Source organism: Enoplosus armatus, chromosome 15 (assembly GCF_043641665.1).
Source record: "Enoplosus armatus isolate fEnoArm2 chromosome 15, fEnoArm2.hap1, whole genome shotgun sequence".
In the NCBI taxonomy this organism is placed as follows: domain Eukaryota; kingdom Metazoa; phylum Chordata; class Actinopteri; order Centrarchiformes; family Enoplosidae; genus Enoplosus; species Enoplosus armatus.
Window position 1 is genome coordinate 8,951,539 of NC_092194.1, and position 14,687 is coordinate 8,966,225.

General features: G+C 42.0%; 1 protein-coding gene across 2 annotated transcripts in view; it reads left to right on the forward strand.

The window, feature by feature from the left end:
• The window catches only part of LOC139298066 (regulator of G-protein signaling 6-like), a 37,332-nt gene extending 23,298 nt beyond the window's left edge, over positions 1-14,034 (forward strand). Inside the window, exons 3-17 of one of the 2 annotated variants that reach the window (XM_070920896.1) lie at positions 2,149-2,248; positions 2,872-2,922; positions 3,040-3,146; positions 4,460-4,511; positions 5,010-5,074; positions 6,659-6,735; positions 7,555-7,636; positions 8,002-8,076; positions 9,033-9,134; positions 9,280-9,452; positions 9,742-9,867; positions 10,401-10,587; positions 11,429-11,518; positions 13,260-13,319; positions 13,596-14,034. In XM_070920896.1, coding sequence (XP_070776997.1) covers positions 2,149-2,248; positions 2,872-2,922; positions 3,040-3,146; positions 4,460-4,511; positions 5,010-5,074; positions 6,659-6,735; positions 7,555-7,636; positions 8,002-8,076; positions 9,033-9,134; positions 9,280-9,452; positions 9,742-9,867; positions 10,401-10,587; positions 11,429-11,518; positions 13,260-13,319; positions 13,596-13,646 — 1,398 coding nt within the window. In that variant the 3' untranslated portion in view covers positions 13,647-14,034. The remainder of the gene's footprint in view (positions 1-2,148; positions 2,249-2,871; positions 2,923-3,039; positions 3,147-4,459; positions 4,512-5,009; positions 5,075-6,658; positions 6,736-7,554; positions 7,637-8,001; positions 8,077-9,032; positions 9,135-9,279; positions 9,453-9,741; positions 9,868-10,400; positions 10,588-11,428; positions 11,519-13,259; positions 13,320-13,595) is intronic. The other variant, XM_070920897.1, reaches the window with a different exon arrangement.
• The last annotated feature ends 653 nt before the right edge of the window (positions 14,035-14,687 follow it).

Consider the following 14,687-nt stretch of genomic DNA (forward strand, 5'->3'; position numbering starts at 1 on the left):
CACGGTGACAATGCTCATGTATGATGTTTTCCATGTTCACCATCTTAGTTTAGTGTGTTAGCATGCTAACATTTGCTAAGTAGCACTAAACACAAAGTACAGCTGAAGGTGATGGGAATGTCATTAGACCTAATGGTGGGGCTAGCTGGGGTCATGTCCTGAGGGGGACTTTAATGTCTATACCAAATATAGTGTCAATCCATCCAAAAGCTGTCAAGATATTTCTACACTGCCATTCCTACAGCCTAGCATGGCTAAAAACTACAGTACAATGTCATAATCATATACAGCACACAATGTAATTCAGTGTTTTAGTGCCTGTCTGCCCGCCATAGCGGTGGGACTTCACTCACAGATATGCTGTGTTAAATGATGAATGAACAGTGGAGGGAGGAGGAAAGAGAGAAGAGGGTCCAGAAGTATGCTGGATCGGCCCAAACTAGAGCACGGCGGGATGCTGTGTGTCTGCGATCGTGACTTGAAGTCAGCTGTGAATGTGGTGGGATAAAGAGGGAACAGCCTTCTGCGGATGAGAGAAAAGCAGAAAAATTCTTCTTTATATTCGGAGTGTGTCGAGCCCATCAGTTGAACCCTCGAAATTCACCTAATCAGCTTTGTCATACTGTAGCAGTGTGTGTGCTTGTGTGCATGTGCGTGTGTGAGTGTGTATGTGTGCGGGCATCAGAGTGTGCTTACTTACCAGACAGATGCTTAGGGAGCCATAAAGAATTTAATAGCCAGCACTACGACCTTAGCTGCTACTGTATTGCATATGGTTGGCTGCTGATAATAGAGCTAAGTGTGCAAAATCAGGTTCTTTTTGATGTAGATTGATTTCTAGTGAGAATCCATCAGGCAACAGAGCACATCAATACAGGACCTGACCTTACTACTTATGTTCATGAACAACCTGTTCAGGCACCTGACGAAAAAACACAGATTTTTGAAAATAAATTACATGTTATTATGTGTTTGTGTGTGTAGGACTACATGGGTTTATTTCTCTGTGTTCATGTGTGTGTGTCCATGTCCTTGAGTGACTGGATGTTTGCTTGTTTACTGAATGTGCTCTCCCCTGTGTGGTGTTTGAGTGGCGAGCTGTGCCGTGCTGGGCCTAATTTTAGGCTGCTGATGTGAGATGTGTTTGGGGCTCTGGCTGTGTCGGAGGTGTGATGTTTATCTCTTCCTCTGGGGAATAGCTGTGACAGCCTTTTTCAATTGGCCAAAGCTTCTGACCGAAGCCCTTGTAACAGCTAAATAAAATCACCTCAACGTGCAGCCATATTATCATGCAAATATGTGTTTAGTAAACTATTCAATCTATTGAAACTTTGACCCACGCCCTTTCTATCTTTAAGGTGTGAGCATTACGGAGTCCATTCCACAGGCTGTCACTTTATACCACTATCAAAACCAGATATGTTTAGATTCAACTGTTTGGGTTGGCCTCAGGTCAATTTCCTGCATCACTAGTCGGGTTTCCTCTGGGTATTACATTTGCTTCCAGCTGCTATCTGGAGAATTAAATAAGTTTTGGTGGTAGTATCAAAAAAATATGGCAGGCAATACAGATGAGATAAATGGGCTAAAAGTAAGGCATAGAATTTTCTCTTGGGTTGTCTCATTTTTCTTCAATCTAAGATGATAAAAATAAACAAATAACAATTCAACACATCAGCGACTTTAAATAACCCTAGCCTGAATTTAATCAATGTTTTTATGTTAACAGTGGATCATGGACTTTGTAGTAACAAACCAACAGAGAATTATTACCCGACATCAACCCTCAGCTCTATGGAGCGTTTTAGCATCTCTAAGCTCAAATTTTGTTTTTATGGGCCACGATTTTACTGTTTTGATTCGCTCTCTCAGCTCCCCTCAGGAAAGTGAATAATTGACTTACACAACTCTAAATGAATGCTAATACGTCTTTGTGTCCGCTCCTGTAATGTTTGAAAATTTGTCAAAATTACATTGGATGCTTTTCTTTTCTATCACTGTGATGAATTTTATTTCCACGAAAATAGAACAAAAAAACACATATGCACAATAATCCCAGTTGTGTTGTTAGAACTATTTTAAATTACTGTAGAAAATATATATTTTTATTTGAACCTTTAACACAATTTCTCACTGACCTCCCCACAGATTGAAGACATCGTTACTCGAATACAAGATGAGAAGGCAGGAGGTGTGGCCATCCGGACCGTCAAAAGCTTCCTCTCCAAGATCCCCAGTGTGGTATCAGGTTAGTATTTGTATGTGTGTGTGTGTGTGTGTGTTTTGTTGTCCCAGTGAGCGGACAAATATGACCTTTTGGGCTCATTTAAATTTCTGCTACTACGTTTGGAGGCAGATGATGTCTTTGCCAATAAGATCTCAGCCTCAGAGGAAACTGCCTGTGGTGTGACGCTGCCCTTGTCACACTGCAGAAAAGCTAGTTTTCTCTTTCTCGTTTCAGTCTGTGTCCGTCTGTGCATATGCACTGTACTCCTCCATGTGTTTGTGTATGAAATGAGTCACCAGTATTGGAGCTCCCGCTCTCCCAGAGGTTGTTTTCTGAGTCACTCCTTCACATGGCTCCCCCAGGCCCGATGGCCTCACCATCTCTCTCAGCAGCCTCTGCCAAGCACGAGGATCGCGCCAAACATTGTGCTGTCCAGGAGCAGAGAGCGAGGAAGGACTGCAAACCTGCTAACATTATGTTATATTCAGACACCTAGTCAGCTTTGACAGCTTTGACCCACAGAAATGAATCACAAAGACTTCTCCAAAGCTCATTTGTGTTTGCGGATTGCAGCTTTTGTCGAAACTATTGCAGATGTGGAACTGTGACGCCACTTCTAACCAATGTCCTTCTCTGAATACCAGGGGCGGACATTGTTCAGTGGCTGATGAAAAACCTCTCCATTGAAGATCCAGGTATGCCCACTGAGCAATCTGTCATTACATGTAAGCACAATGGAGCTCAATTGAAGAGGAAGGCAATTTCGAATCATGCCTCCCCTCCCTTCTATGTGCCTTCTCTCATGTCCACAGCTGAAGCCATCCACCTTGGGAGTCTGATTGCTGCCCACGGCTACATCTTCCCCATCTCTGACCACGTCCTGACACTTAAAGATGACGGAACCCTTTACCGCTTTCAGGTACAGAAAGCTCCATCATGGGAGAGCCCTCGATACGTGTTAGGAGGCCTTTGAATATATTATGATAAGATGATGGTAGTTCATCAGAGGGATATGTTTATTGCGTGATGCTAATGAGTGCAATCCTTGCTAAGCCTATTACTCATCCCACCAAGGTCGATACTGTACATCCCTGCCGGACGCTTCGTCAGAGCAGGAGGTGGGCCGCAGAACTGGGCCTACAGGCCCGCCGTGTAGCTTGTCAGTGGGGTGTCTATTGTCTTCGCTCCATCTGATCCAGCATGAACTTTGACAGGTCCTTCTGACGGCTCCGCGATGACTCATTTCTGTGACTGGACCATTAGCATCTTAATCCGGCCAGCCAGCCAGGCAGGCTCCCCTATGGGAAGCACTGAGCTGGCCGCACGCTGGCTCTGCACTTTTCCCTTTCACCAGCTCCTCCCCCTCAATCTACCTCTGAATGCATTTATCCTCACCTCTATTGCTCAAGATTAAAAGCCATTATTGTTCCTGCACAGGGAGGGCAGCGTGTGTCACATTTGCTCATTCAGCAGGGGCTAAAAATATTCCCTCTGATGTTGTCGTGATGCAACAGGCCCACGTCATGAGCATCTAAAAAGAGTCCACGGCGCATCTGAAATGTATTGTCCGTCTCCATAGCTGTGCTGTAAGGATTAGTGACAGGGGGATGTTTGCTTGCTGGTCTATAAATAGATACTATTCTGGTAGAAGACCCAGATTTAATGACAACTCTCACAAATTTGCAGCAGTAAAGTCTTTTAGATCGACTTCTGAGTTGAAATGACAGTTACAAGGCTGAGTGAGAGCATGTTAACCTTTTTGTTCATTACCCTCAAACAAGCACATGCGTCAGCATCAGCCTTTTGCTCTTAGGCTAATTACCGTTATGAGTAATAGCGGAGATGAAATATGTGGTTGAGTACCACCAACTTTCTAATTCTGCCCCGTTATTAAGAATGCATGATAGATGTGAGCGATCCATTATTAATGGACTTGGGAATGAACTTTGAATGTGTAATATCATGTGCAATAGACAATTAAATATGGATAGAGAGAATATAGCTACCATCGCTCCCCAGATAGTTATGTGCAGCACGCGGACGTCAGGGATCATCATCAAACAAGGAGTCGTCTTTTGACTTTGCGTGGAAGTGCAGAGGGAGCGTGGGTGGTGGGTAAAATGAGACTCCAACATTCATATCGGAGACTATTATTGTTTATCTAGAAAAAGGATGTAATGCTGATTATATGAGTAAATCTGTGTCTGTTTCATCCCTTTCTGTTTTCATCAGTCTCCATACTTCTGGCCTTCAAACTGTTGGGAGCCTGAGAACACAGACTATGGTGAGTCACGCACTGTCCCCCTTTGCCTCTTTCCCCAAACCAGTAAGATCTCGCTAATGCCTTCGGCTATCTCTCTTTCTCCAGAGCTGAAACACAACTCATACTGTTGATCTGTTGTTGACACTCAACTGAGTATTGATCCACATGGCTATTCCCTGTAAAGTATCTGGCCCTGAGGAACTCCCCCACTACAGAGAGTCCTGTGGGACAAGATTAGCACCAACAAAATAAAAGGACAGTCACTCATATGAGCCATCTCCAGCTCTCTGCATGGCATTTACTCCAGGCTTGTTATTTCAGAAGACAACAACATCGCCTGCCTGCTCTGTTCATTAGTGTTGGTTCACACAGCTGAGACCTCAGTAAAAAAAAAAATGAGCACCATCCATTGGAGATTTTTATTTTGTAGTTACACCCCAGACAACCCATCTGACAAACTCTACTGACCTCTTCATGTCTCACTCTGTCTCTCTACTCTGTCTCTCTTCCCCCCTCCAGCCATTTACCTGTGCAAGCGCACCATGCAGAATAAGGCCAGGCTTGAGCTAGCTGACTATGAAGCTGTAAGTACATTCTGTCATTTTTGGTTTAGCGATTGCCGGGAAGCTGTCTGTTCAATGCTATCATTATATAATATGACACTCTGAATTTCCTGTTTTCTTTCACGAAAGAGCCGAAACAGTGTCCTCTGGGGCCTTGAAATGCCAAGATCCATTCTTCCCAGCAAAAAGCCATTATCAAATCACAAATCACAGACTTTTATACAAATCTGTCAAAGGTCATTTTTCTTTTTCAGGAGCACCATTTGGCAGAATACAATACAGTCATTTACTGGCCCCAAAATATGTACAGAAATACCTATAGGCCTACTTGGCATCAGCAGATCAATACAGTCTCAAGAGGGGCATTACTGCAGTGCTGATCTCTTGCTGTTATACAGTAGCAATGCACTGCACTTTAATATTCTAAATTACTCTGCAACTATTGTCCAGCAGCCCTTCTCTCCTATTCAGGTCACTTTATGCCTCCAGGCCTCATTGCTCTCACTGTTAACATGCCTGCTAGTTGGTACTCAGATTTTTTTTCTCTCTTTGTAATGAGGTCATTTACTGTATCTTTGACAGATGTTTGTTTAGGTTGTGTGATTAAGGACACACAATTTAGTATGCAGTTTTTATATGTGTATATTATGGAGCTTTGAAGAGCGTGTAAAGCTTTTTCTTTTAAAAAGCAAAATGTATCATGCAAAGTTGCATTCAATGTGCTCATGGGTTTATGGTATGAGTTGTGACCTTTGTTGGTAATCATCCCCACTGGCCTCACATCAGAGGTGATATCTAAAAGGTCTATGTTATTGTGATTGCAGCAATAGTGAAAATGAAACATGTAGAACCATGTTAACCAAATTATTTTATAATTTCAGAAATCCATGTTGTACCTGGTAACAGGAAAGTATTTAAAAGAATAGTTTGACATTTTGGGAAATGTGTTCACCTTCTTGCGAAAAGTAATCTGTCATGCTAAGCTAATCGGCTACAGCCAGCAGCAGGTTATCTTAGCTTAGCACAAAGACTGGAGGCAAAGAAACTGCTAGCATGGCTTTGTCCAAAGATAATAATATAATATAATATGCCTAGCAGCATATTTAAAGCTCTGGCAGGTGGATTTTGTTACCTTTGTACAGAGCCAGGCTTGCTGTTTCCCCTTGTTTCCAGTCTTTATGCTAAGCTAAGCTAACCAGCTTTTTGCGTAAGCTTCATATTTACCATACAGACATGTAAGTGTCAATGTTGTCTGTCTGTTTAACTCTCCCAAAATTAAGCTTCATATTTACCATACAGACATGTAAGTGTCAATGTTGTCTGTCTGTTTAACTCTCCCAAAATTTTGAACTATTCCTTTAAGAATACAGTAATTCCTTACAGTTATTACACTGATTAATTCAGTATACAAACACAGTGCCTGTGTGCAAAACTCAGCAGCAGTTCAGTAACTTGTTCAGGGACACGGTGAGAGGTCGTCTCATCTCAGCAATGGTAATCCAAAGTTATGGCACACCATTACAGTGAATGGATAATGTAATCATCTAACTGCCTTGAATTCAAATAACCATCTCCCCTCACGCCGTACCTGATTGGTTCCTTCAGGAGAACCTCGCCCGGCTGCAGAGGGCTTTCGCCAGGAAGTGGGAATTTATTTTCATGCAAGCTGAAGCTCAAGTCAAGTGAGTACACGCGTTTACACGAGTCAGAACATGTCACCTCCTGACGTCAGTGTCGTTCTAATGTGACACAGTTAAGGCAGTAGGAGAGCTGTTGGGAATAGAGAGTTGTTGACGAAATCAGGTTTATACATTCATACTTATAATATACTAACCTTTGGCTACATGCATGATTTGAGTGTTATTTCCCCAAGGAAGAGAAAATTCAGTGTGCAGTGTCAGCTGGGGGTTGGGCCAATGCTTTTCCCATTAACAATGCTCTGTTTATACAACCTGCTTTGACTTGAGGGTTACAAGCATTAAATACAGCAAGTATTCCCCTATGGAATTAAACGCACACAATTCTCCATGACTTCTATCTCTTAGTAAGACCTCCATCTGGTGGCCTGCATGTGTAAGCACAGCAATAATGTCTCAGTTTATGTCTCATTTCAGTGAGGAAAGAATCTTCCTCTCTTGTCTGTAAAAATCTTTAAAGTCATGCCATTGTTTGCTGCTGTTTTGTGGGGGTGATATGGGAAGTCTTCTTACATCTGGAGAGCAAACAAAACCTAGCAAGGACCGATCAGTAAATGTCAGTTATGTAAGAGCTCTGCCCCACCAGCGGCAGAAACCAGGCATCACTTTGTGAGGCGAGCAGACAGGTTAAGACCCGCTCTCCCGAGCTTTTTGCTCTCTAGTCTGGCCTGTCAGTGGTATTAGCGTGTGTGTGTTTGGGAGAGTGTGTTACTTCATTCTGGGGCCTGATTTATTGTTTATTGTGACCTGATATTTCAGAGGTGTGTGCTCTACATATGAGGGGCATGTTTCCTCTGTTGACAGGATCGACAGAAAGAAGGACAAGGCAGAGAGGAAGATCCTGGACAGCCAGGAGAGGGCATTCTGGGACGTCCATCGGCCAGTGGTGAGTTAGGGCCGAAGTCATGAGAAAAGAAAAGGAAAGGAGGATCAGATGCTACAAAACTGTAAAAATGGAAATGAACATAGACAAAGAAAGAAGGACTGTTATGTGGGTAGACAATTTTAGCACTTAAAACCTGAAAACAGCAGATTCAGCTCCACTGTTCAGCTGAGAGCCCTGTTTTGTTGTTGGTAGCAGAATCAGATTTGGTGCCAGTCACTTTACATACGGGGCTTTTGTGAGCGTGGCATTACTGAATAGAGAAACAGCGTTGTATTGTGTGAGGAGGACAGGCGCAGAGTATACATGCTGGAGAAACACTGTTATCTGACCCAGAAACACACTCTGTCTCCTGCCACCTCCCACAGCCAGGCTGTGTCAACACCACAGAGATGGACATCCGCAAGTGCCGAAGAGAGAGGAACCCACACAGGGTGAAGAAGGTGAGGAGAGTGTGGTGTGATGCACAACAGTTTAGCTTTCTGAACCATAATATTATCATCTCAATCATCCCATGACCGTCCCACACAGACCTGTAGCCATACATCCCTCACAGCACCAACTCACCAACCCTGAAGAATCTTTTTGACAAGCCACTGAAAACTTTCAGGTCATTTAAAATCAATTTTTTTATTCATTTAACTGCTTAGTCATATATTCTGTAAATGTTATATCTCAAAGCTTTTTCCACAGTGCCAGGATATAATTCTGGTTGGGAGAAATACTAAATCCCTTTATTATACTTTAATTAAATGTCTGTTTGTCTTTTTCTTACAAATTTTTTTTATTTATGAATGTATATTTTTGTTTAGTCATAAAAATATTTCTTCCAAAATGTCATTTTTGTAAAATGCTTTACACATTGTTTTATTACACAAATACGAATAATGAAAAACTAAATATATTTTTGTTTAGTTATAAAAATATTTTAGGTTTTTATGAAATATTTTACAAAATATAAAATGACAATTTCTGTATATATATTTTTTGTTTAGCTATACAGATGTTTTACAAAAAGCATGCATTTTATAATATATAAAAATGTTTTTTACAAAACATATATACATTTTTAATAATAACATTATTATACAAATTTTTTTTTTTTTTTTTACAAATTAAGCAATCAAATAAAATCTAAAGATATTTTGTCTGAAAAATTAAAAACTCACCATTTGTAATTTGTGTGTAATTGTAAAATCATTCATGTTGTTAAAACCCAAAAATCCCAGACACAATACTGAGGCCATGACCTTGGTATCTTTGATGGTAACTAAGGCCCTGGTCCCACAACTATGACCTGACATTTATCAAACTACAATATTGGTCTGTCAAGGTTTATCAAAACCCAATGGCATCAACAACAAAACAAAATTTAACACATCTCTCCTTGCGTCTCCAGTCAGTCTATGGGGTACCAGATGATGGCCAGAGCCAGCCGAGTCCCATCCACATCAGCTCACAGCCGACCAGGAAGACCACCAAAGAGGACGTTCAGAAGGAGGTAACTCACGGTGTGACAGTCTTCTCCATAGGTCATTACTGCCAGTCTGTCTCGCCCATCCATCATAACGACAGTCGGGGACGAAGACTGATGGGCTGTTGCCTTATTTAGCTTCCTCATTACTCTCTCTCCTCCTCTTCACCAGATTACCTTCTTGAACATCCAGCTGGACCGACACTGTATGAAGGTTTCCAAAGTGGCCGACAGTCTGATGAGCTACACAGAGCAGTTCATAGAATATGACCCCTTTGTGTCGGCCACAGAGCCCTCCAACCCCTGGATCGGTGATGACTCTTCCTTCTGGGATTTGGAGGCAAGGTGAGGCTGGAGGGGCCGCGTTGGGATGCGGGCTGAGAGTTCACCAGAGGCTGATAATGCTTTAAACCAACACTGAGGTCAGGTGGAGAGTAGAGGTCTCAGTGCTGATGAACTTTTGTTGTCCTGAATTAGGAGAGATCTGTCTGTTTGTATCTCATCTCAAATGAGAACTAATGCTGGCATTCTCAAAGGTCGACTATGTTCTGACACTCCTGTAAACACTAAACCACTGTTTTCTATTCTATCCCATTTCATTCTATTCTTTTCTAATCTGTTTTATTCTGAGCAGTCGTGACCCCAGCCAGCAGCGTGTGAAGAAATGGGGTTTCTCTCTGGAGGAGGCGCTGAAAGATCCTGCAGGACGAGACCAGTTCCTGAAGTTCCTGGAGTCAGAGTTCAGCTCAGAGAACCTGCGGTGAGGCTGTCATTGTACCTCATGCCGTTCTTAAAGTGACTATAATCATTATTTTTATATGAACAATGGATCACAGGATTAATTGTATGTGAAATGGGTCACTCGTAGTGACAAAACCCACAGAGAGTTATTGGGATTATGGGATATTTTAGCATAATGGTACAGTTGCTGTGGAAAAAATAACTAAACAACAATAGAAATGGAGTTAATGACCTAATTAGATTTTTGTATCTTTCTGCATAAATATTGATTAAGCTTACTGATTAAGATTTTACGCATGAAACCTATGATCTATGATAAAATATAAGGCACTGTTTTTACCCAAAAGTCCACAAACATTTAATTTTCAAAACAAGTATGATAACATATTGCAGAAATATTAGTATCAATTCATTAATCATATTAAATGGCATCATCGGCATATATGATAATAGTGAATGTAAAAAAATAGGCAGCTTAAATGCCGTTTTTTTTCTACACTGTATCTCATACTTTGGGGAAGCTGTTATTGATTAGATATGATGCCGTTGTAGGTTCTGGTTAGCAGTGCAGGATCTGAAGCGGCGGCCGCTCCAGGAAGTGTCCTCCAGGGCGCAGGAGATCTGGCAGGAGTTTCTGGCCGAGGGAGCGCCAAGCTCCATCAACCTGGACTCTCATAGCTACGAGCGCACCAGCCAGAACCTCAAAGACCCCGGACGATACAGCTACGAGGACGCTCAGGTGGACTGGGTTGTTTCTTCCTCACGGATGAATTCACAGAACTATACATGTTCACGCACGCATGAACACACACTCACACACACTCACACAAGTCTGAATAAACACCAGACACATACTGTGCCAACACACCTGCGCCGTTGTATCTATGTGCACCGGCGGCTACATAGAAAGTGATTTTGTGGTGGTGCCGAATCTGTAGCCTTCATAGAGAAACCAGTGACAAAATTATTCATGTACCTCCCCCTTGTACCTCATTGTAATTTAACGGCACTTTCTATGGTGTCAGCCTTAAAAGCATGTATAGGCTCAATCTTAAAAAGGTCCTTTCACTGAGTTCAGATGGATTTGCCCTCCACCACATCCCTGTTTACAACACACACACTCACCACAGCCATTTATTTCCTCTCCCATCCACTTGCCCACAGAAACACTGAACCCCTCCACCCCACTCATGTTACACAAGTGATTGAATGAGAGGGCAGGGAGGAATAGAAAGAGAGAGGAGAGAAGAAGAATGACGGAGTGTGTTTGTGCCAGGGCCTAATGAGGCGAGTAATGCCATGAATAGGTTGTTTGGTCGGTTCACCGTGGATTCCTCCGGTTCAAAGTGGGTTGGTGATGTGTGACGTGGACCTCCTCTCACTGGCAGGACATTACTCAGCTCTGTCTCACAGGACTCTGCCGTTTATGTCAGCACACCGAGTTTGCATCACCCGCCCCCCCCCCCCGAAATCACACATGCACGCATAGCATTACCATAATCAGCGCTCCTTTATTTCTCCTTTCCATTCCCTTTTCTACCAGGCCAACACACACTCATCAGTTTTTCTTTCTGTTGCAGGAGCACATATTCAAGCTAATGAAAAGTGACAGCTATGCACGCTTTTTGCGATCCAACATCTACCAAGACCTCCTGTTAGCCAGAAAGAAGGTGAGCTGCACTCACTGACCCCTGTATCACCCTCTTATTGCATTTCTCATATTGGTTTGATTCTTTATTTTATGATTTAAAAGAAATTGCAGGTTTATATCTATCATATGTATATAGTCAGTAATTAGGCATAGGGTCCTATTTTAATCACGCAAGTGCTATGCGTTAGGAACACGGCATTTTATTTTTTGATGCCAATTTAAACGCATCTACTGGCTGGGGAGTGTTTAATTAAATTAGTTTATTTACATTTTAAGTAAATTTTTCCGTTAGTGCTACATATTTGTTTCCTCTCATTGACAAAATCATCAGATTGGCAGCAGATTGACTTCCAAGAACCCAAATCCAATTTACACCAAAATACCAACAACTAGCTTTGCCTCATTTGAATGAATCTCCTTCCTGTTTGTTCCTCTCCTCCCACCTGTGCACTGTGAACTGTGCACTGTGCCCGGGCACCAAAATACCACACAGACAGGCAAAGAGAATTTCAAGGTCAGGAAATACCAAACTGTCAGAGCGCTGCTGGCGCTGGTCCTTGTGCCACCGCGGAAGTACGGCCCATAGCATCAATATTACATGCTGCAAAGTAACACTATAGTGGCAGTTGTGGAAAGTAACTAAAACAGTACATTTACTCAAGTGCTGTGCAATTTTGAGGTGTTTCAATTTTATACTACTTTATTCTTGTAAATACTGTACTTTTCACTCCACTACATTTATTTGACAGCTTTGGTCAGTGTTACTGCAGATTCCAAATATAATCAACTACAAAAAATAATGACGTATTAATATAGATTTAGCGACCTGACAGTATGATGTCCTTCAAATCAATAATTATAATCCAGTGATATAATATATTTTATTCTGAAATGACCCATTCTGCATAATGAGTACTTTTACCTTTGTACTTTATGCATATTAAGCTTATACTTTTGCACTTAAAATATATTTCTACAGTGGTATTGCTACCTTTACTTGAGTCAAAGATCTGAATGCTTCTTCCACCACTAGTTAGCGACGTTTTTAGAATATACATGGGGAAAGCAACTCAGTGTTTACGGCTTGTACTTTAAGGTAATCACACTACAATGGTGTATCATTTTAATGTCATTTGGCAGCATCTGTCAGCTCTTAACAGGGTCTGACAATTACCAATTTGACACTGACATGAGATACTAACAGAGCCCCAAAAAGGCAAAACAACTGTGCCCAAGATGCAGGTGCAAGGAAACTGCTGAATTATGTAAAATGTTATGGGAACAGTCTCGAAAAACATGACATCATATGCCAAACACAGACCAGCTGCTGCGTAAAAGAGGAACAACAGTCATGCTTTAAATAGAAATCACCAACATACAGTACATACATATGTATGACAGAAAAGAAAAGTGTATAACAAGTTTTATGTTATTTTTTCTACCTCCTGTAGGTTATCAGTGTACTTTGTAAGACTAAACAGTCATTTAGCTGTTGCTGTGTAATATGGAGCTTTCCAGCAAATCACAGCTGCCTCTGTTCATGCTAGCCTCTCTGCCCTTTCCCGTTTGGACACTGCTCCTTCTGCTGGCCTGTCACTGACCCCACTCCATTTCCTAAAAATGCAACTCCCACATTGTCCTCGGCCCTCATTTTTGCAATGCTTGGCCCCTTTTTTCCTCACTAACTACATCACCCCCGACCCCACGTCAACACCCGTACCTGACCCAAACACTCACCCTGCTTCCCCCTCCCAAAACAGCAGCCAGCAGACACTGAACAGGGCCGCCGCACCTCCTTGGAGAAGTTCACCCGCAGTGTGGTAAGTCATTTGGAGCTGGGGCTGTTCATATCACAAACCACACTGGCTGGCTCACTATCAGTGGCTTTTGCAATTATAACCATATTACACTCTATTATGGCTCTTTTTTACCTGTAACAGGATGTGTGTTTGTGATTGAGATAACATGCTAGTCACATGAAAGGTTGCAACCAACCAATTTAGATAATAAAGCACCTTGTTGGTAGAGATATTGTGTGATCTAAAAAAAATACTTTCAGCATCGCGTCTAGTAATGTGTTTTAATTGACCTTCTAGGGCAAGTCATTGACGGGAAAGCGCCTGACAGGCCTGATGCAGTCATCCTGACACAGCCGGTGCTGGAGGGCCACAGCCAGACCCTGTCAGAGGGGTGACCGCCACACAGGGGTCGGGGCAGGGGCGCAGACAGTGGAGCTGGGCTGGACAGGGCTGCTGTGGAGGCTCTCAGACACTGCTCCGAGGACTGCTGCCATACTGGTAGTGCAGCACTGGGCCTGCTGGTGTGATCGCCCCAAACAGAACCGCTGAGGAAAAGACAATGCTGACAAGGGGAACCTCAGCCAACACAACACATGGCATGCAGCATACAGTATAAGCACATTCAGACTAGGGCTGCCCTCTTTTCATCACTTATTTGGCAAACTGGTCGTTAGGCCTCTTTGTCGACTAAGCTGATCGGTTTAAATTGTTTTCATTTTGTTTCATGTAGGTGTTTATTGGATATTAAAGTACATATCTGATATTATAACAATATTCTTTGATATAAATTAAGTCACAATATTTGCATTTAATTTACTATTGGTTATGTTGTCCTAAAACAGCTGGGGCCAGTCCTAACTCAGACATACTTGCTTAAATAAAAGGTCAAAGAGGCACATCAACGCAGACACAAATCTACAATATTTTACATGTCTCTGTACTCACAAGGCAGCCAGCAATAAATAAAGCGTGAGATCACTTATTTCTCTTTTTAGAAATATATCCAACCTCTTTTTATATCCTTGAAATTTCTATTATATCTGTTCCTTATAAAGCACACAACATGTCAGTTAAATAGTGCACATAGATTTGGCAGTAATCAAGAATACAAAGTTGTTTTTTCCCATAAGTTATATTGAGTGACGTCTACAAAACTGATTTTTTAAGGTTTCATTTTTCATGCTTCATTACATTCCAAAATCTGGCATAAGGGCTTAATGTAGCATTCACACTGCACCGTTGCATGTGTCATCCAAACGTCTTTGTTGAGGATTACTGTTTTGTTTCTTCAACAGTACTTTGTAATGAGACTTATGGCAAAGACAAATTTAATCCAGTTGGCAAATTGGTTCACTGTTCACAAGCTCCAAAATGTTCAGGCTGCACAGT